A 23843-nucleotide genomic window follows, 5' to 3' on the forward strand; every position below is an offset into this window, starting at 1 on the left:
TGGCTTTTAGAAGAGACACCATTTGCTTTTGTGGATGACCGGGAGTTGGCTGCAGGGGTTCTTTCTCCACAGCCCGGATATAACTTGTTTTATCCTTGTTCATTTCTCTGGACGTCTGGGGTCATCGCTGTTGTTTTTCTGGAAGTCTTCATTAAAAACGGATTCATTCTTCCACTTACCTGTGTCCCAGGATTACTCCATCAGAGGGAGCTTGTCTTGTAATTACCAGTGATCTAGAACCAGTCCAGCAGAGGGAGCTTGCCTTGTTCTTACTTATGTTACAGGACTACTCCAGCAGAGGGAGCCTGTCTTGTTCTTACCTGTGCTACAGGACTACTCCAGCAGAGGGAGCCGATCTAATACTCACCTGTGTTACAGGACGACTCCAGCAGAGGGAGCCTGTCTTGTTCTTACCTGTGCTACAGGACTACTCCAGCAGAGGGAGTCTGGTGGATAGTGACCTGTGTGGCAGATATACTCCAGCAGAGGGAGCTCAACCTACACCTGCCGGTGACTCAGGCCAGCTCTAGGGAGGAGAGCTGGCCCTGTTCTTGCCCGCGGGCTAACCCACTTCGGTCGGAGGATCCTTGGACTTCTTTCGCTATCTCCCTATCCTGATATAGCTAGAGAGGGTTGAAGAAGTGAGTTAGTCAGTGGCCCGTACAGGGCGAGAACCGTGACAGAAACTGTTTATTTTATGTAAATATTGTAAATAAAAATTACTTGCCTGCAAACATATTGAGTCTGTGCTAATTGGTGGAACGGGAAAGAAACAGTTCAGCAGCACGTGTCTACTGGATCGTTTACAATATATATATATATATATATATATATATATATATATATATATATATAAAAATAATACAAATATAGTGTACCGTATATTTAATAACCTATTACCCCAAACAGGCAGTAGTGGTCAGTGAATTAACAAAACAAAAAAAAAAAATGTTAAACCACTGCTGAAGTTATTTTACTATTTCAACATTTTCTGTCTTTACGCAAAGTAACACACCATGCAAGACTGAGAAGAGACGAAGTTGTTCTGCTCATATTTATAGCCTTTGTTTGTCTTGACACCTGTGCGCTGATCACCTGATCCCCCTGTTCGCTAAATGGCTGCGCTCCTTCCAGACATTTTAAGCCAATAATAGCCAGTCCTGGCTGACAGCTGGTTGCTACTACGCATGTGCACGGCAGATTTGGGTGCTCGCATTTCTCAGCGAGCACAGCCTGGCTTCAGCCCATTAAAAAGATGGGATGAACGGCATTGTTGATGTGCCGGTGTCACATGAGAGGGGGGAAATGAAACGCACATCGCCCAGAAGAAGGGAAAAGCAATTCTTTAAAAAGAGACTGGGGGTTCGGCGAGCAAGCGAACACTGTTAACCGGCCGCCCCTGCACTGTGATATCCTGAACCCAGGTAGTTTGCAGGTCCTACTGGGCTGAGTGGATTTTCACCCAGTAGTAGGTGTATAACCGCTTTATAATGATCACCTCCGTTCCTATAAAGTATGCTTAGAATGTATCTTCCTAGTACGGTACAAAGAAAGACAAGCGCTCCTCCTAAATGGAAGGAGCAATATGTCTGCAGGTACACTGGCCCATGTAATCTCCTCAAATCCAGTCCCGTGTGCAGAATATCTCAGCTATTTATTATTTATTTTTTGTTTTATAACAGACCTCATAGCAGTGGTAGTCAGTGGACATTGGATAACTTTTCGAGAATTCTGCACAATTAGTCTCTGCTTGATAGAAGTCCAGAGCTCAATATCAAACAGGGGGTGTTCAGGACAGGATTGAGATGCAAGGGGAAGACTGAGTCGGTGCCTGCCAGAATCAAGGCCCTCAGTTTTATACAGGAAATACATGAAAGAAAGAAATGAAAAAGTTACCCACAGGATTGAGCATTGCGAAACTGCTGCAGAAATCATAGCCTGACCATCTCTGCTACTCATAATGTTATGGCCCCCAGCTAAGTTTATTTGTATCTGTCGTAACTTGCTGCTACTATAAATAAAGAAAGTGAGTGAAAAAACAATGTGATAATGTGAGATCAGTTTACACCTCCTCCACACACACACACACACACACACACACTTTTTACAATATGCACTTAACAGACTTTCACTTCTCACCTTTGTAAGTGCTTACCAACAGGAAGATATAATATCTGCTCATATTTTCCAGAGAGGTTGTATTGCTGTTTTTAAACACTAGTTATTTGTATAGGTTATCCCACACAAAAATAGTGTCAAAGGTCATCAGAATGGGCCTTTTTACCACCTTCAGGCACCTATCACCTTGTAGGACACGAGTTATGCATCTTTTCTTTTGCATACACACCAGCTACCCTGGCACCACTTTCTTAATATGTGGTTTATGTGTCGTCATCCACAACCGGAGGAAACACCTCCCCAGAATCTCTAACAAGGTGCACAACACACAACAGTGGCTGATTTGATAAATGACATCCTCTGGAATCCTCATCGAGCGTTTTTTTTTTTTTGTAAAGCAGTTTATTGACTAGACGCGCTCCACTCAAGTCCTGGACGCAGCATGCTGATGTAATCAGTTTGCACGCTGATTTATGAGGCGGCTCTAGTGCTTCTCTGACAGTCGGTGATAAAAAACGGGACTCTGGGGGATTCTTTAGGCTAGAGTAAACATTTGAGCTGGAGCTTGGCTGTAAATGTGTGCAGGGAGAGTGGGGTTACACTTGTGTCATTTTACTGACAAAAACAGTCGGCTCTGCTGTCTGTGTTGCCAGAGAAAACAAAACATAATTTTTTTTTTAAAAAGGTCACGTGTCAAGATTCTAGATGGCACTATTTTTTTTTATACTACATAGTGTGCAAAAAAGAATTACAATTAAAATACATTCCTGGCAGAAATGTCTGTCTGTGTTTACACCTTCATGCTAAAAATAAGTTAATTAACCACACTAACCCTTACTTCTCCTAAGCTAACCTACTTGGCCAAAATTCACATCTTATAGACCCTTGTCCTTCAAGCTATAAAAAAAAAAACTGATTGAAGACATTGGGAGAGGCTTCTAGTCTGAAGGTTATTTTTAATATTTGTACATTTAATACAAATAATAATACAACAATGTAATAACCAAAAATAAAGCAGCAATGAAAGGGGGAGCCAAACCGAAAATAAAAGACTTGTAACCCTAATAGCTTGTTTACTGTTTAATTCAGTATCATTTTAATTCAAAATGATACTGAAACGGCAGCTCTTCTGTTTTGTTTTTAATAAGTACACATCCTTCTCCTGAACCAGTATCACAGAAGCCCCTCTCTTCTGGTGTTCATTTCCCAGAGTGCTTTGCAGTGGTCTCCCTGACGGTTGTGAGGGAGTGGTTCTCTTTTGGTTTTCCACCACGGCCACTGCTGCGTATGACAGGGCAGGGGGGGCCTTCTTGGATGAGAGGATCTTTTGTCTGGGTACGAAGAGCCCTGATTTAAAGGTGTTCATTTGATTCTATTTAAGGGTTAATTGTGGTGGAGGCATTAAGCTTTGATCAGTTGCTATTGATCAAAGTGTGGCCTTGCTTGATGTCGCCAGTATCACTGCTCACCTTGCTGGTCCATGACTTTGGCCTCCTCAATGGAGGTTCCTTGTGTAACTGTTTTTGTATTCAGGTAACACTTTATTTGAACTTGCTTTCCTAAAGGCCACACTTTGTGCATAAGTCTTTCTAATCACTCTAAAACCCCAAATAGAATGCAAGTACTTATAACATGTTGTCATAACATCTGTAACTATAGTTCTGCAAAAATGATATTTAATAATTTAATAGAGTCACAGGAATGCATTTAGAATGCTGATTTTTTTTATTCCTGTACTTTTGGTTTATAAGAAATGTTCTTTCAGTTTTCAAAGTTAGGCCTATATGTCGTACATGCATATGTCAGACTTAACCTTTTCCATATCTCTGGAAAACCGCTTATCCTGTTGTGATGAAACTTGGCATTAATGTTTTTTTGGTGTGCATTATTGGGAGTATCAGATTGTGGGGCTATGTGGCGGTGTCTTTGTCTGTACATCCGTCCTTCTGTATGTCACGCATTTTTAATGTTTCTTGGGATCACAAGAAGTTCACATAGTGGAAATCAGTCATTTTAATATACTGTACCATGATATTAACTCCTAACTTGCTTACCTAAAAGTGCAACACTAAGGACTGGTACCTAATAGAGGAACTATTAGTCTGTCTATGAAGGCAAGAGACTAAGAATTAGACAAGCACAGACTGAACTGCTCCTTCACGTTAGCCTCTGCTACCATTGTTCTTTGTAGAAAGACAAAGGACTTCAATCCAGAACGTTTCATGAGCCGCCCCAAAAAAGTGGTATGTGGTTGACTTGTCATTCGACAAATATAAAAGATTCTTTGTAAAACACGCTCAGCCACTTCCACATGCAATTCCTGTATTTCTCAATACCATCAAAATTAAATCTCACATCTATCGTCTAAATCCTTATTTCCACCTCACCAGAACAGAGGGTTAGTGGGTTTCTAAGTAGTTCAGTTTCGCCCCCGGCACTTTTAAAAACGTGGTCTTTTGTTTTTAAACAACAAACACAAATAGGTTTTGATAACTGTGGAATCATGTGAAGTTTGTAACATGTTTAATTATGTGCTGTATTTAAATATAATAAAGATTTTTAAATAATTTCGCTCCAGTTAAATTAGCTGTACATCGTAGTTAAACATAGTGGAAATAAATCAATGTTAATCTGATTAAATACCATGGACTATTTTTCTGACTGCAGTAAGTACTGTTCTGTTTGTCTTGAATGAGCATTTTGCAAGCAGGCTGTAATATTTGTACTGTATTTGGGGGATTGGACATCGGACACTATATTTACATATCTTGCCTGTTTTGTGGTGGTATTATTCCTATTCTCATTCTGTTTAACTAAATAAGTCCTTATTTTAATGGAAAACATCAACAGCATTTCCCTCCAAGTTCCAGAGCCCTACAATAATGTTCATATTTAAACTAAGAATCATTGGTGTCTGTTTACAGCTTTATTCCTACCTTTAACAGAGTGCATTATGTGTTGACAGACCACTTTGTTTACATTCCCCAAAGGTAGTTTTAAGATGTACTGCTCTTTTTAATGTTGAACCTTTGAGATAAGCAGAAATAATGATATTTTATATCACAGGAAATTCAGTTGTGTGTATTAGGGTGTGTTCATACTGGGTTTTGTACACACTCAGTATGGTTCGGTACGTTTGGTGTGAAGTGTGAACAACAAAGTCCGCTTGGGAAATGAACCATACCGAGTCCACCTAAAGAGCTGGTCTCGGTACTTTTGACAAATGCACAAGTCTGGTTTGCTTGCTAAATGACAATGTGAACAACTTCTGGACTCTCTCCTTTTGCACACAGGAAACAAACTATACCTGACTCGGAAGTAAACATTTTGCACGTAGTTGAGTTCATAGACTGACTCATATACTGTTATGTTAACAGCGTCAGTGAATTGAAGAAAAAAAAAAACTAGTTTTTCACTGTGAAAATCTGGACAGTGGGAGAAACTGAAGCTCTGACAGAAATTTGGTCAGATACCAAAATCCAAGCCGAACTAGACAAAACTTACTAAAATAGTCAAATGTATTTAGTCTTTTCTTAAATGACTTTGTTTAATACCGACAATAGGAGAATCGTGCAGAAATGCATAAACTGCATTATTCTTCTACTGTAGGCATTCAAGAAATGTATTAATTAAGTTAGCGAAGTACCTCCCCCAGTGCTTTCTTCCATAGCAATATGAAAGAATCTAAAACATACTATATTAAAAACCGGAGCAATATATCAGTAGCTGCCATCTTTCAATATGCCTTGCAGGATATTGTAAACATCTGGTTCAAACACCATATAAACGAACCAAGTTCACTTGAAAACTGCATTGTGAACACAAACGGACTCAATCATGAAAAAAAAGGAAACGGACCAAAAAAACTAACTTTAGTTCACATCCAAACGAACTCGGTCCCTTTGCACACAGATAAGTGTGAACAGCAAGCACATTGATACATTGTTTCAAATGAAACTAACCAGACCGAGTCCATTTGAAACTGCAGCCTTAGAATTAAATGTTCTGTTCATTCTAAAGATGTCAGTCCCTGTAAAGAAAAAAAGGTTTTCTAAGAGCTTATTATTTCCATTTTGGGCGTTCACTTTGCATACTGTTACAATTTAATTGCCATTGTGTTTGTTTTCCATTAATGAAAACAATGATCTGCATGCTTTTCTAATGTTTCAAGAATAACCCAGAAGTCACAGTATCTATTGCTATCTTTGCTACTCGATATAGCTTCTTTGAAATTCAAACAGTTTAGCCCTAAACCAATCTGTGTATAGTCTTTCATTTTATTAGCCATGAAATAGTATTTGCTGTGCTTCCTGACTTTGACTTTGTACAATCTTGTTAAAACAAATTGGCAATCAAAGGGCAAGGAAGTGACTGCTTGTACATCAGGGCACTGACCTAAAGGCAAGTAGCAAAAGTCGTTAGTTTTGAACCTGTATTTACTGTTGACTTTGATCTCAGCAAGAGATTGTGCCATGTGCTGGGTTCCAAATTATGACACAGTTTCACAGAAGGGCTATATGGCTGGAACCTGGGGGTACGTTTGGGGTATTAATATAGACTGATAATTTGGAGGTGACAGCAGAAGTCAATGAAGTAGAACCGTGATATCATCCAGATATTCATCATCAACATTTTGCATCTTTTTCTACATCTATTTTTTCATTCTTTGCAGAAAATGTGCCCTGCAAGACAGTATCGGAAATCTGTGTTTCTTCTTACATTGCATTGGCCATTTAATCTTTTTGAAACACTGTCTACTAAGTTTATTTTAGATCTGTTGTTTTTCAGTGCCATTATTTTTCCTATATTGTGATAGTCGCCTGTAGTTTTAAGTGGAGTTTTCTTTCCTAGACCTCTGTACGGGTCTGAAGTGTTGATGTGCAATGCTTACACATACAGAAGGTCTTTATTATCGCAGACTTAATTAATCTATTGGTGAAAATGTATAGTTTATCAGAGAAGGAGAAGGCAGTTATGGTGTATGGTGATGGGCACCATCAGTGCATAACAGTCCCCATTTTGACTGTAGGTATATAGCTGTATTTGGATATAGTATAAACTGCCTGACAACAGTAGGACTTACACCTGGGATCGGGTGGGCCACCACTTGCCCTGATCACAGCCTTGACACAACATGGCGTAAACTCAACATGGTGCTGGGAGGTGCCTCGAGGGATGCTAATTTATTTAGTCATTTAAATATTTCAGAACTGACAAGCCTCTGTAAACATCTTTCCCCTCTGTTCGCCCCTGTTTTGGCAACATCTGTCTCTCTTGGTGACCATTTTTCCTTTGTTTTGCCATTGCTGATGCGTTCTAATGGCGATGTTTTGGAGCAGCCTAGTAACATGATTGTCTTTGCCACAGTGGCACCTGCAAGATGTGCACCCACTATCATGCCTCTTTTTAAATGCTGTTAGATCATTAATGGAAGACTGTGTTTGCAATTGTGCTGCTCCCACATATGTAAAGTCCTGCAGGGATCACATCACGTGATTAGCCCAGTTTGCATCTCTAATTCAGGGTGATGCCAAACCCAATTGGGTAAACGGGTCCTAAGAAAGCCTCAGTACTTGTAAAGACCTGAGATTGTCCTTGCTTTGTACTGTTTTAGGGTTATGTAATTACAGACCTTCATGTTGGGTAAACTGATACTAAATAAGCCAGCTGTTTGGTTTAGATACGGTTTAGTCTGTTGAAGTGTGTGTGTGTGTCTGTTTGTGTAATTAACTGTAAAACAGAACTATGCTACTATTGCAGTGGCCTGACGCCAAAATACTGAGCCAAATACTTACTGAGACTTCCTTTGCATCAAATTTTCACAACATTGTGTACTTACCATTTCTGATCGAAGAGATACAAGGCTGTGGGCATGAATTACAGTACCTGGTGTACTTTCAACATCCTGTCCTTAACTGTGTGGGTTCCGACTTCCGTTAGATAAGAGACGTGTTCTGCATGCATCTCTAATCTGCCTTTTCTGTTTACTCCTCCGCAGTAATTGAAACAAATCAGGTAATGTTTATAGTACGCGGAATGGAGAGCCCTTATGCAACTTGGTATAAGACAGGGACTTTTTGGTAACTTGCTTACTATTACTGACATTATAAAATCATCTAACAGTTGAATATGATTGAACTGTTACAAAGATTAGCTGAGGTTCAACAGGGTCTGCTTGAATAGATTTTAAAACAATTGTGTTGTCCATTGAAAAAAAAAAAGTTTTTGGACAGTTTTTAAAGAGATTTTTTTTTTATTTTTAAATGTAGTGTAGCTTAAAGGTAATTAGGTATGAATCTAAAAATTAAATTGTTCATATTTCCCTTAAAGTTTTGGTGTTTTTATGTCATTCTGAGTGGTTGTGGGTTCTGTTTCTCCAATACTGATTTACCATCTTCCTCTAAATCTGCCTTTTGAACCTCACCTACTCTCTCAGTATACATAAGTCACAATGGCACATTATTTGAATGGAATAAGCAAGGCCATTTAGTCCAAGCATTTAGGCTTCTCCAAGCAAGCTCAAAGCAACTCCTAGCTAGGTAAAGGCAGAATTACAGAACAATGATACGACTCCATACTGGAGCAATAGAACCCAAACCCACACAGATCGATTGCAAACAGCATAATATACAAGAGGAATGCAAACAATTCCAATGACATTTGAATCTACTTACCATCATGGTCACTCACCACTATAACTAGTTTCCGAAGTAGTTCAAAATGATAACCTTGTACAAAGATCAGAGGCAAATCATTAATTTCAAGTTAGGAACATGTTCAGATTTGCTGCACACTGACCTTGTTGGCCTGTTTGAAACAGGGCTTTTGTATGCAGTATTGTTCAGATTGCTCTTCTGCATTTGTTGATCTTGTCTGTCAGTCAGCATCTCTTATCAGTGTGTGCTGTGAGGTGAAGCTAAACAGGAATAGGTGAGAGGTCAGCCTTGAATATAAACACATTGTGCCAATGATATATTATTATTATTATTATTATTATTATTATTATTATTATTATTATTATTATTATTACACAGTGAAACCTCATTATTAAGACCAACCTTTTTCTTCTAATATTATTTTAGTTTTCTGTTATGTTAATTTACTGCTTCAGTCATTTTTTTTTTAATCAAATTAAAATGGTTTGTTTTAAAAAATACAGTTGGTAATCTTTAGAGAGGTTATCGAACAAAGGTTTGATGCATCTGGGACCGCAGATGGTGTTCTTAATATTGAAGGTGCCTTTACTTTGCAGTCCATAGGAGCAAATCAAAGCAAAGGACAAACAAAATTTACATTTTTTTAAGAAAAGTGGCTAGAAATGTGATGATGTTAACATGTCAACTTGTTTTGCTTTCAGATAAAGTAGAGTAAACACATTTATATCGCTAATTTGATTTAATATCTACTTGATTGTGAATTAACATGATCCTTTCAATAAAGAATATAATAAATCCTAAAACATACTTGGTAAATTCAAAGACAAAAGTTTTTCTTAACGTAACTGAATTTAAGTTTCTTTTAATATTTCTAAACTTGATCACCTTCTCATTTGGTCCTTAGAAAAACACATTTGGGAACCACCTTGTGACAGTTGTCAGATAAGAGCCTTGCAGGGACTCGAGGAAGAAAGATTACTAAACCTGCACTCAACCTGCTTGGATAGGTAGTCACCTGATCCCCCCTGAGGAAACTGCAGTACCTTTAAATAAAGTTCAACCTCTTGGCAAAAAGATACAAAAACAACAGAGCCTTAGTCAAGCCAGAGATTAAAATGCTGCCTGCCATCAATCCGCACGTTTTGTGGTATAGCTTATTTATTTGACAAGGCATTAAAATAATAGTGACCCGAACATCAAATGCAAAAAGCCTTACAAATCCCTCAGTCAATATTACAAGAATTAAAGAGAGTAGCGCACAGAGTGCTTTTGTGCACTAGCCTGTCATTCTATCAGAAGTCTTGTATTAAAGAGTTTGCTAACGAGTGGAGTGTGCACTGTCAGAACTGCACAATATATACATATGTTGTTACTGTCACCTTTCTAATACCAGCTCAAGTAATACTTGAGATTCTGGTTATGCTGTGAACTTATACTTCCAGCTTGTTGTATATGTGTAACGTTTGAAAGATATAGGACCTACTCATAGACCACGAGAGTACTGGATTTGCCAGAATCCTAATACAGTGAAACCTCCATATTAAGGCTTGTGAAGGGACTACTAATAGGGGCTGTTCTAATGTACAGTTTTAGTCTAAATAAAATGGGTAAATGACTTAAATCATTTATACCAAGTGGTCAGAGTTATTAGTTTGCAGCATATTGGTCTTATTAGAGAGGGAATTTAAACTAGGTTTGGTACTCCAGATGGCGGATTTAATACTATATTGCAGTCAAATTGGGACTGTAAAAAAAGTGGTCTTAACTGCAAGGTGTTTTTTTTGTTTGTTTTTATTGAAGTGGCCTTAAAGCTATGTACTTTATGAAAACACACGTGTGTACTCTCTGTAGGACATTAAATAAAAAGTAGCTCTCCGTTTGCAGATACAATTTATACAGTAACTCTTTCAGACAAGGTGATTCATTGTTTCAGGTTAACAGTGCTAAATAGACTTGCTTTTCCATTTTAAGATTATTTTTTTACATGAAAGGTACTACATGTAAAGATCACGATTAAACATCCCCATCACATATCTCAACCGTTTGAGATACAGCCTTCATATTTTCAGTATTTAGGAAACTCTTCAGGCACAGTTAAACAGTACAGTGTCACCTGTGATCAAGTATGACTGCCTGCTTAGGTTATTATTATTATTATTTGTTTATTTAGCAGACGCCTTTATCCAAGGCGACCTACAGAGACTAGGGTGTGTGAACTATGCATCAGCTGCAGCGTCACTTACAACAACGTCTTACCCGAAAGACGGAGCACAAGGAGGTTAAGTGACTTGCTCAAGGTCACACAGTGAGTCAGTGAGTGAGCCAGGATTTGAACCGCGGACCTCCTGGTTACAAGACCTTTTCTTTAACCACTGGGTTCAGCAAGTAAGGCGATTTGGTAAAGACAGCAGAACGCCCATTCTTCCTTTTTGTTAAAACAGTTTTAAAATGTATGTATTGCCCTTAAAAAAAAAAAAAAAAAGAAAGAAAGAAATGCGCAGTTGATGGAAGTATAATTCGGAAGTGAAGATTCTAGTGTTTTATGAAAGTATATGGCAAAACAGAAGCTGATTTCACATTCTCAGTATGAAAGCTTTTAACCTGAAAAAAACTTAAACTTAAAATCAGAACATGCTATCTCTATATGCTTTGCTGTGATTGATGCGGGTACTTGCAGTCAGACGAGTGGAAGAGCAATAATCCTGAGGAATGCTTTAGCCTCATGTGTCCCACACAATGCTGGCTGGGGTTTTGAAAGCCCTGCAGACTTCAGGAAGTACTTTGTGAAGCCAGTCCAGATTGTTGCCATGTCTGAAGGAACAGTGTAGAGGTGCTCCTTGGTGATTGTGACAGGCAGGATACAGCCGTGACCGTGTGGGCAGCTGATAAGAATTTTTCAATGGGAATGTCTCAATTGCCTGGCCACAGGGCTGACGAGCGCACTTTCACAAAGCAAGCACTGAAGCCCATTGGGAACCAGTTTGGGAACCAGTTTGGAACTGTACAGGAATAAAAACCCTAAACAACTTTAAACACTACCTAACAGGAGGTCCCCTGCAACTTTAAGAACAGGCATTACATATGTTTCCGCAATTATAAAACACTCAAGGGTACAATATGTAGTAATACGATAAACTAAATTCTTTGACAAGCATTTCGACTACAAGTCTTTCTTATTGTCTTTAGTTAAAGTTGATTGAAACTGTGTTGACTTGAAAAAGACTTCTAGTATAACGTTGGTGAAATGGTATTTTAGTATTGCTACATTATATATTTAAAGTCTTATAAAATATCAACTATAGCGCTTTAAGAAGCCATTTATAGCATCCAATTGATACTTGATCCCAATGAATCATCAGCCACAACAGGGCTCGACAACCACCAACCACTCCCTGTGTGAAACGGTGCCTTCTACCCCCTGTCCTGAATCTGTCTCCTCTCAACTCCCAAATGTGCCCATTGGTCCTGGTCTCAAAGTGTGTGTTACAAAGGTAATAGAGCACTCAAACTGCTGTACTTAGAGAGAAAATATGTTTAGGGCCCTAAAGGCCAGCAGTGCTTTAAACTTCTAAGTACATGAATATAAAGTATGTCATTGGCATGTTAAATAAAATCTGCACTTTCATCAGATGTTAACCACCTAAATCTGACAAGCCTCAAAACACAGCTTCTGTGGGCGTTGCAAGGCAAACCCACATTGGCTGCATTTGATAGGTCACTACAGGGTTTATGCAGTTGTTTACAGCTCATACTGGTATGTTAGGGGGCTTCCCCTTTTCAACTCCGTGGCCATCTAAAGGAAAGCGTTAGAATTGAAGATAACAATCTAAGCCTTGGTTACAAGTTTAAACAGTTTATGCATGGAACTTCCTGATGAGTGAGATTGAAACGGTGTGATGTTGAGAAGTCACTGTTACACAGTTGTATTATTATTAGCAGGTTTCCTTGCCGGTTAAATTATATGTAGCTGAATTGGTTCCAAACAAGTATTTATTGCTATCTCTTTATCTTGACTTCAAACATCATCTCAGTCTGAAACAGTAGTGTTGCTTTTTCTTAAGTTGCATTTCTCTATGGCAATATAATTTGGAATACCTCCAGCCCATGTAAGAAACATTGTTAAATCCTTGGACTGAAACTTGCAACCTTAACACAGTGTCACATGATCCTGATATTGCCCACAAATCGGTAAGTGCAAATTATGGCAACAGTTGGACTGGCCATCTTAATATACTCACAGATTCTGATACACTTTTGACTGGTTTCACAAACACTGTTTGGCACTAAGGTAGCATTAGGTAGTGCAAGATTAGTGCTTATCGGGGTCTGTGAAACCGCCTTTTTCAAATTTGTTTTCTAACTTGTACAGATGCCTCCATATATCCTAGCTGTTACATGCATGGAATAGTTCACCAGGTGTAAAACACAGGGATCGCTTGTGAAAGCTTCAGATACCGTCCTAGGGGCTTATCTTGTGCTAGCAAAGGGATGATCCTTGGTGGGCCGAACAGTCATTTACTGCTTGAGTTCTAAATTAATTTTGTTTCTCATCAGATCACGCATATGGACCAGAAGCTGAACCACATTGCCGATGTGCTGAACTGCCTGGCCGCTGGTCTTCAGAGTCAGCCTGCCCAACCAACAGTGCGAAGCGGAGCCATGCAGTCCGAATTCCTCTCCAACAGCAACGCCTTGCCTACGTATGAACAGCTGTCCATCCCCAGGAAGAACCAGGACCACAGCTCCTGAGTGCCTCCCCCCGCATGCTCGATTGTGAATACTGTTTGAAGATCAAGCCTTCAGAGTTAAACTGAGACTTGAAGACCATTAGGATATAAATACATTTTATAAAAACTTGAATAGAAGATCGTATTCTCAGGTGGAAATGGAAGCATTATATTTTTGTGTATTTTTCTTGTTTAGATTCACTTTTGTCCTCAATATAAACGTCTAACCTCAAAGAACATCTAGTAAACCAAAATGTAACCAATTACCTATCCCCCTGCAACACTATATTGAACATATGTTATATGCAGATACATCGACCAGGGACAGTGTTGCAGTGGGACAGGCTAATGGCTGTACTCTGAGATTAAACATGCTTCTGAGATCCCTATTGATGCCACTTTGAGACATTAAAATTCACCAGCATGAAAACAGAAAATTGTACAAAGTAAAACTAAACAAGAAGATAACTAATATTTCACACCAATACCAAGATGGTCTTTTAGTTGAGAAAAGCTGTATCATGCATATCTATTTGTCCCTCACATTGAAACTGGACACACTCATTTAAGAAACGGGACAACATTTAAGTAAAAAAATCTCTTACATTTTTAACTTCTTAAAGCACTAAAACAGATTTTAGAGAAAAGTAAAAGTTATTGTTTTATGAAATACTGTCAGTTTTGTCTCTCACTATAAAACAATTCTATTTTCTGATATTTATTTAAGGATATTGACACATATTTTAATGTCCTCCCTACAAGCAAAATCAAATATAGATTTGTGGTTCGAATCTATGCATCTCTGAAACACCACTTTTAAGAAACCATTCAAATGTACAGTAGTAATGTAAGAATATGTTCATAATTCTATGTAGCCTGTGTCTCTTAACCTTACAAATTGTATCAAACTTACCAAAAAAGTACTGTAGTATTTTTGACACAGTGAATGGTACCCATAATACAGTATCAGTAAAAAGAAACTTAATATAAAAAAGAAACACCTTATTTAAGCCAGTTTATAATAATTTTGAAAACAATAACTAGTTTATTTATTAATATTGAGCCTAGACAGGTCTCCAGGCACAAGCTAGCAGTCTTTTACTTTAGCTACAGTAACAGTATACATTGCATTGTGAAGCCTTTAATCTGAAATGTATTCAGACAAGATTTAATCTTTTTTTTTTTTTCTTATAGTCAGGTGCCTTGTAAGGTTTCCTAAGAGAAGAAACCGAAATGTTCATGTAATTTTGCATGTGCTGTACCTGTTCTTTTGGCAGTGCTAGTTACCCCCTGGTGCTTTCGATATCAGCCAATGCAGGAAGTTCTTTGATACCAAAGGTGATTGTACAATAAAGTTACAAACCAAATACTACAATAATTCCTGTATTTAAAAAAAGTTTAACTGGCACATGTAAGCGTACAGCAGCCAAAAGACAGTAACTGCAATGCTGTAAATATAACCCAGTGTTTTTCCTACCCATTTTTATACCGATATATCCACCACTAAGTCTGACACTGCCAAGTTGGTTAGATAGATACCAGTGTATTTTACCCACATGTTTTTGTATGAGTCTAGTCCTCTCCTACTGGAGAAATGGCCAGTTTTGTGTCAATATCCTGTTGAACTGGATCTGATGTGTCATGATCTACACTGTATTGTATGTTATTATTACTTTGAGGGTGTATGAGTGTAATATCTCCTCTTTATAAAGATACAACACTGCACTTCCAGCCCAAACTTGGTAGTCCTGACAGAAGAACGTTATCATCCATAACTTCAAAACGTTTTATCAGAATTGAGGTAAAACTAGAAGAAACAAAGACAAACATTCAAACGGAAGAAATGTTTGTCTGCTTTATAGTTTTACCTGACAATAAGAAGTTACTGTCATGGATTTGTTATATATAGTGATACACATATATTGTATTTTATGTAGGTCAGACTTTTAGAAAAAAATCACACATATGTGTATATGAGATATGATGTACTTTTTCTTTGTATTTTGACTAGCATGCATTACTGGTATTTAAATAATAATAATAGTAATAATGCATTCAGTTTATGTACTGTTGGGTCGCAATTAGATAAGTTAGCTTTGTTTACTGGTTAAAGAAGACAATAGGCACTCAGTCAAAGACACTGGACATTTTTTAAACTTAGACGTGCCAAAAGCTAACCATAAGACAAACGCACTGGTGAACAAAATGAGCTCTACATGCTTGAACTGTACCATACACCGTTACAATCTCGAAAGGTCTTCAGGTTTATTTTTATTATGACACAGGGATATGGGCAATTGCTGTATAAATCATGCTGATTTTGTAATGATTTTTCTCTTTGTTACCTAAAGTGTATCATTTACAGTGTAATTTCATTTCTGACTCAATAAATCAGTTGACACATTTGAACCAGCTTCTGTATCATTATCTTAACCTTAACTTTGGTACATCATCTGTAATGGGATATTAGTAAATACAGATACAGGTTGTCCACCAAGCGGCTCTAAAATGATGAACCCTTTTGATTTATTGTTGTGTTCATTTTATTTTTTGCCTTTAAGAGTCCATCATTAACAATGACTTTGTTTTACTGCACTTCATAGTCATAATTAGGCTTCTACTTTTCAATATTAATCGGTAAAGCTCGTTAAACGTCAAATTCCCAAAAAATTTGTGTTAGACTGAAATAAATTTATATAGGATAAACGTCAGTAAAACCACTCGCAATTTTTTTTATTTTCATACCAAAAATAACAATTTAGAAATCATCTATAGTTTGTTTAGTTTTTAGACTTACTGTCTGTCCCGTCTCTGTTCCACTTTGAATGACTAGGGGTCACTGTCAATCATCTCAGTGATCTGTTATTATAGTTTCACTGTCATTTCATTTCACCCAGTTCTGACAGATCTCGTTGACTGAAACAGCGCCAGAATGCTCTCATTCGTTTAAATGACTGTCAATCATCGTACCGACTGTGTACTTTCAAATGCCAGCTCAAGCGTCTGTCATTCAAAGCACCTACTTTTTTAAATTAGCGGGTTAAGATGTAGGTAGGCTTTTGCTAGGTATACAGTGACAGTTACTAGTTTGATTTGAAAATGGGCGCAAGAGGAAAACACTGAGTATTGTGCACAATTCCCTGACCAAATTCTCTGCGGCAGGACGAAGCGGGCCCATCTGCCTTACCTTCCAGTGACTCCAGCTGTGCTGAAGAAAGTAAGTGCAAGTTAGTTCAACTGTTCAACTATCTAACGTTTTGTTCTGTGTAATATTATTTTTACTCATAAATGTATGCTATAAAAATCTGTGTAATACACTTTTATATGCTGTGTTTTCCACGGTTTATTTTAGACAATTTTAAAATTTGTGTAGGATCTTTATCTTTACAAGGTATAGCTCTGCTGTGCCCTAACGTTATCTCATTAGAATGTTAGTAACCATGGTTTTGTTGCATGTTGAACATGATAAAGGGGCTTCGCTAAATGAGTGATACGTTTGTCAATGGCATAAAAAGTCTGTGGTGTTTTTTTGTTTTGGGTTTTTTTAAGCATAAAGGTCGATTTCACCCATTCTCTGCTTGAATTGAAAAGTAAAGATTGAAAAAAACGGTAAATTCTTTCTAAAATAAATGTCAATATTAATCATCAATTTGGTAAAAAAAAAAAAAAAAATTAAATAGTAGCAAGCCTACTGTTTGTTTTTTTCATTGCATAAAATGCCCGCAATATACAGTGCTCCCTTCATATTTAACCATTCCAGAATTCAATAATTCAACATTTGTTTATTTTTTATTTAGAGTGCCCAATTATTACCCCTGATTTTCTCCCCAATTTAGAACTTCAAATTATTTTCCCTCACCACAGTAATTCCCCACACAGCTCTGGAGAACTAAAGGTTCAGAGGGCGTCCTCCGATCCCACGACCAAGCCAATCTCTTCTTTTACACCCAGGAACTCAAGAGCGGATGTCAGCGAGCTACCAGCCTCTGGAGGACAGTCCTGCAGGTGTCACCTGAGCTCACTAAGCACCTGGCTGGCAGTATGCTCTGTAGCACGATGAGGAGAAACAGTCCCTGCTGGTTTTGCCTCAATAATTTATTGATGTGCAAGTCAGATAGCAAAATAAAGATGGAGGACTGTTTTCCTAAAATGTATATATTTTTGCATTCAAATAATTGGAAACATTGAGGCAAACCAGTCATTCTGTAATATTTTTAAAGGTAAATACTGTAAATGAAAAAGAATAACAAGGTCCCTGACTGGCTCACCTGGTTAAGGCACGGGCGTGTGGTGTGCTGGACACAGTCATAAAGTAAGGGAGCACAGATTCACGTCCTGGCTGGTGTGGTTGCCAGTCTTTTCTGGTGTTTCCACAGGGAGAGTTACATTGGCACTCAGTGTTCACTGGCCTGGCGCCTGGTGAACTCAAGCAGACATCTGCAGTGCTGGCCTTTACCCTAAAGAGGTGATTAGCTTGGCAGTGAGATCAGAGGCCCATTGACCATGAGTTCTCCTATATATATATATATATAGGGGGAACGTAGCCATACAATTTAATAGAATGCATTATGGGCCTGGTTTATCAATGTCTTCACACCAAAATGCAGTGTTATGTAATTTTAACAGCTGGCATAACAGACTCCAGTTAGCACTACTTTACCTAAGGTAACATTAGGTCATCGAAGATTAGTGCTAAACAGGGTCTGTGAAACCAGCCTTAAGTGAGGCATATATCTGTAGGTACAGCGGGATGAACAGGCAGCAACACATATCCCAAGATTTTGATACACTCAATAATGTGTGTGAAAGAAAATTCTGAACCAGTTTTACCATGTTTGGATAAGCAATGTCAGCCTCCACTATACCCCCACCCCATTAGGCATTCCAGGGTTAACTCTAAACCTCTGTACAAAATAAAAATACAAATATGCATCCCAGAGGACTTACCAGATGCTATGTTGTAAAATACATTTATACACAAATTCAAACAATCGCGATAAACTAGAAGTCTCTGGTTTCAGGGAATGCCTTTACAGTCATTACACAGTCATTCAGTACAGCATGGGTCTTTGAGGATTAGGGGATTGAGTTCATATGAGTGCATGTGCCTTTAATGTACAATAAGTGTTTTGTGCTTCTTTGTTAAATGACATTACTGAGTTCCTGGAAAGAGACTGCTTAAATGCAATAGTCTGACTCTACCGAAGGGCAAACCACAAATGGTTTGGTTTGAACAAAAGTCTGAACTATTTGGGAAACAGCTGACTGGCACAACAGTTTATATCTCCCGGAGCACATAGATTACTGAACTTCGTATTATGATACAATATCATGTTTGACAGGTAAGGTGAGAGGAAGAATGTTCAAGACAAGTGCATGTATTGTACTCTGCTTTTAATTAAGCATAATGTACTTTGAGTAAGGCTGTAAAACTATGTTTTATATCATTTCATACACTGCTAGCTTAATTTTATATTGATAAATATAGATTTGTGTTATAGTCATCTGAAATGTGTCTGTATCAGAAATGACATCTCACATATATATTATTATTATTATTATTATTTATTTCTTAGCTGACGCCCTTATCCAGGGCGACTTACAATTGTTACAAGATATCACATTATTTTTACATACAATTACCCATTTATACAGTTGGGTTTTTACTGGAGCAATCTAGGTAAAGTACCTTGCTCAAGGGTACAGCAGCAGTGTCCCCACCGGGATTTGAACCCACGACCCTCCGGTCAAGAGTCCAGAGCCCTAACCACTACTCCACACTGCTGCATATATATATATATATATATATACACACAGTGGTTTGCAGAAGTATTCATCCCCTACCAATAATGTCACATTTTGCTGAATTACAAATAATGTGTGCACAGTTTTTCAAACAAACTTTTTTATTCAAAGCTGTAGTGGTTAAACTGAACACTGTTATATGAGGAGGAGGTTAAATGTCAGCAAAACTTGCAAAGAAAATGTACAAAATGAAATTTACTGGTTGCATAAGTATTCAGCCCCTTAAGTAGTACTTGGTAGAAGCACCTTTTACAGCAATTACTGCTATGAGTCTTTTTGGATAGGTCTCTACTAGCTTTGCACAGTAGGATGGTGAAATTTTTGTCCATTCTTCACGGGACAATTGCTCCAGTTCTGATAAGTTTGTTGGAGATCGTCGATGGACTGCAATCTTCAAGTCTCGTCATAAATTTTGGGTTGGATTCAAGTCAGGACTTTGACTGGGCCACTCAAGAACATTAATTCTCTGTTCAACCACTCCACTGTGGCTTTGGCTTTGTGCTTCGGGTCATTGTCCTGCTGAAATGTGAATTTCCTCCCGTTTCAGTCTTGGCTGACTCAAACAGGTTTTCCTCAAGGATTCACCTGTACTTTGCACGATCCATTCTCCCCTCTATCCTGACAAGCTTCCCAGTCGCTGCTGAAGAGAAGCATCCCCATAACATGATGCTGCCACCACCATGCTTGAAAGTTGGGATGGTGTTGACTGGGTGATGTGCAGTGTTGGGCTTGTGCCAGACGTAACGCTTGGAATTTAGACCAAAAAGTTCAATTTTTGTCTCGTCTGACCACAAAACCTTTTTCCGCATGTCTGCAGTATCATCTACATGCTTTTTCACAAACTCCATACATGCTTTAAGATGAAGCTTTTTGAGTAATGGTTTCTTTCTTGCCATCCGTCCATACAGGCCAGCTTTGTGTAGGGACTGGCTTATTGTTGATGTGTGAACACTGACTCCCATCTCGGACACAGAACTTTGCAGATCTCACAAGGTCATTGTTGGCTTCAGAGTGACATCCCAAACCAGTTTCCTGCTTGCCTGGCTGCTCAGTTTGGGAAGGCGACCTGATCTGGGTAGTGTCTGGGTGGTATGATGCATCTTCCACTTCTTAATGATGGACTTCACTGTGCTGAGAGGGATAATCAGTGCCTTTGTAATTTTCTTGTACCCCTCTCCTGCTCTGTGCCTCTACACTTTATCCTTGACTTGTATCGAAAGCTCCTTGGTCTTCATGGTTGCTTTGTTGGATCACTATGTGAGTTGGAAGTGATACAGATATCTGGTATACTTGCAGGCCATTAGGAAAAAATAAAATCGGTAACATAATGGCAAAAATGTGCTTTAAAAACACTGTTTTGTGCACTAATTTTATAGAGAAGCTCATAGGCAATGTTGTTATAATTGAGGACTATGTTTTGTAGAACGTTCATTTTAGAGTGCTTGTATGGAAGGATACATAAAAAAACTAAAAACTAAATAAATACAGTTCAAATAAATACAAATGATAATTCATTGTGCTGTAACATTGAAGAATAAAAGCAGCAAGACCCTCCACATCAGACATTCCCAGTCTCGAGCCCCATTACCTAAACAATCCATAATGCATGGTAATGCCCTCTGTGTCAGGTCTTATTGCTTACATACATTGTGCTTCTTTGTTAAATTACAGTACTGAGCTCCTGGAAAGAGGCAGCTTAAGTGATCCCATTCGCTGTTCTCTGCTCTCATGAAGTGGATCTCAGTTTGTATCCTACAGTCTCCTATACAATATTCTATATGTAAAGTATTGTTAAATAAGAATCATTTCAGTAAATAAAGAATGGCTACGAAGATGACACTAATTAATGACACCCATTTTAAAACAACTGCTTACTGATGAAACTCTTCACATGGACGCTCAAGGCGCTGCTCTCAAAACTCTTTTTTGTGGACTAAAATGATTATTTCATAGAAACAAAAGTAAATAAATGAAAAACTTGTAGTAAAGTTGTAGTATAAAAGTGTTTATCTGTAATTATGGAACTGTCTTGTTCAAATAACTTAGGAGTTATTACCTTGTTATATGCCAAGGCAATGCCAGAATAAACAATATACCGGTAACTAATCTTAATGTGAATTTGTTAATATGTTATACACTAAAAAGTATGGTATTTGTAGATTTACCCCTGTTGTCAATAAACACACAAGTACTACATACATAGGATTACCATAAAAACTGTATTGCACTGTTACATTAATATGTGAAGTAATAATTGGCAAGGGTACAGTATCAGTATTTACATTATGTTCACTATGAACTTCTCAACTTTGCTTTTTAGGTAACACACTGAACCGGTGGACTTCCTTATTTTGGTTCCATGGCCGTCAGCTGGAGGTTTGAAAACCGCCATGAACTAGAGCACTTTCATGTTGAATTTGTAACACATGCTGTGCACGGCAGATGTCGACACAAATGCTTTCCAATGTACAGTCACATTCCAAAACAGCAGATAAAGTCAATTGAATACTATTAATACTAAATGCTTCCAGATATTAGCAGTTTAAACCAAATAAAACAAGGATGTTAGTAACATACATAACCCCCTGTCACACGATGGCTTGTGCGGATGACGTCAGAACCGGAAGAAGTAACCAACAACAAAGGCTAGTACTGCAGTGCGAGACACGAATGCGCTCGTTTCTTTATTAATAATAATAATAATAATAATAATAATAATAATAAAAGGTTTACACAAAACAGGAAGAGACAAACAAAACAAATGGACACGGAACAAACAAGTATCGCGCAATAGCGATTTTTCAAGCTTTCCTTCGCTTTACCTCCCGACCCTTGTTCCGCCTCCGAACACACAAACCCCTCGCTCACCCATGATCACCCTATTTATACACCTGTGGCTGGAGCCTTAATTAATCATTTCATCATTTATTCAATTCATGGCTCCAGCCACATTCTCGCATCTTTTTGCAGGGAGGATTTTAACTATTCCATACACAATTCCATGCACACACACAAACTCACATCCCCGTGCTCACATATCAATATACAGTGTAACTTCCCCGTGATACCAAACTATACAAAATAACCGAAAATACACCCAGGGACGGGTGTACCCCATCACACCCCCGTCATGACTTGGAAGGCAAATTTAAAGCATCTGTATCATAGAAAAGGTGGGATGGGTATGACTGTTGTGTAAACGTTAATAAATATTTACATGGTGTTATAATCTGACTTTATGTCTTTAACACATGGGTGTCCAAGTTGTGGACACCAGTAATGGAACTTAACTGAGAAATTGACAGAATACAGTGTACCAAATACTAAAGTAATAATTCAAAGTGTGCAATGCTCCATAAAACTTAAAAAGATCACATAACCTCAATATGTCAGCCATATTATGAGAGAGGTCACACGATCCCAATATGACAGCCATTCTAATACCACATTTCCATGAACCACAGAACTTAGGAATATGCTCGAGTCCCGCAAAACCCCCTCTACCGCCCCCTCCCCCTCCCCCCCCCTCCCTCCAGGATTTGATACCTTGGGGGATTTTGACGGTTTTTGATTTGCCATTCTTCATTTAGCACGTTCACAAAGAAAAATGCAACACAGTTTTGTATTTATACTTTTAATTCCAAAAAATGTTAAATAAATGTTTACCTAATGAAATATCTCTGGTAAAACAGTATCTCATTTACAGTAACTCGTTATAGCATCTACAATGTCACTGCAGCAACTTGGAGAACAACAAAGAAGGCCTTCTAATGAGTTAGACTAGCAAGCACTGGTAAAATCAGCTCTGCTTTATACAGTGCAGAACTAATTTATTTTAACATTTTGTTCTGTTTATGGACTTTGCGATACTTGCACAGTGGATGTCTTTAGTAATATCTACAATGTATCGACAATAACAATCAACCATTTTGTTACAGACTTTCTAACAGTCTGGCATAGACAATTTTGTCTGTTACTTAATTAAACCCTTGTAAAAAAATAAAAAAAGAACATGAAAAATGCTTAACATAGCAGGCACAGTTTACAGTGCCTCTGGGTTTCTGATCGCATCAGATCAATTCCAGATTTTTTAAATCCTTTGATGGAAATGTCTGGTCTACTTTTAATGTTTTCAAGCAAATTGGCTTCATCACTGCCATTTTCATATCCACTTTGACACCGGACACATTATTTCCCTTGCCCAGCGCTGCCAGAAACAAATGTGAAAGAATATCTAGATGGATTTATCTTTTAAATCACTGACAACTGTAATACCGTCTGCAGCAAATGCACGTCTTGACCTTTAACTCGCAAGTATTTCGAGTTGGCTGTCCATGGAAACAAGGTATTAGATTGCAGATCAAAATGAAGGATGCCTTTAGCCGTTGGCCAAGGATTTTCCATAACAACGAATATATGAAGTCAGCATCTCAAATGGTTTATGGCATATTAGCAGTTGTAGTGGCAGCAGTGGGTTTACAAAACCATAAGCCCCCCCCCCGAACTCTCTGCTTTTATTATTATTATTTTTTGTTTA

General features: G+C 38.1%; 1 protein-coding gene across 2 annotated transcripts in view; it reads left to right on the top strand.

Annotated features, from left to right (window-relative positions):
• LOC117432024 (potassium voltage-gated channel subfamily KQT member 1-like) overlaps positions 1-15910 on the top strand; it is a 336879-nt gene extending 320969 nt beyond the window's left edge. For both annotated transcript variants that reach the window (XM_034053396.3, XM_034053397.3), the window contains one exon: positions 13329-15910. In XM_034053396.3, the coding sequence (XP_033909287.2) occupies positions 13329-13523 (195 nt within the window). In that variant the 3' untranslated portion in view covers positions 13524-15910. The remainder of the gene's footprint in view (positions 1-13328) is intronic.
• Positions 15911-23843: the final 7933 nt, after the last annotated feature.

Source organism: Acipenser ruthenus, chromosome 27 (assembly GCF_902713425.1).
Source record: "Acipenser ruthenus chromosome 27, fAciRut3.2 maternal haplotype, whole genome shotgun sequence".
Classification (NCBI taxonomy): Eukaryota; Metazoa; Chordata; class Actinopteri; order Acipenseriformes; family Acipenseridae; genus Acipenser; species Acipenser ruthenus.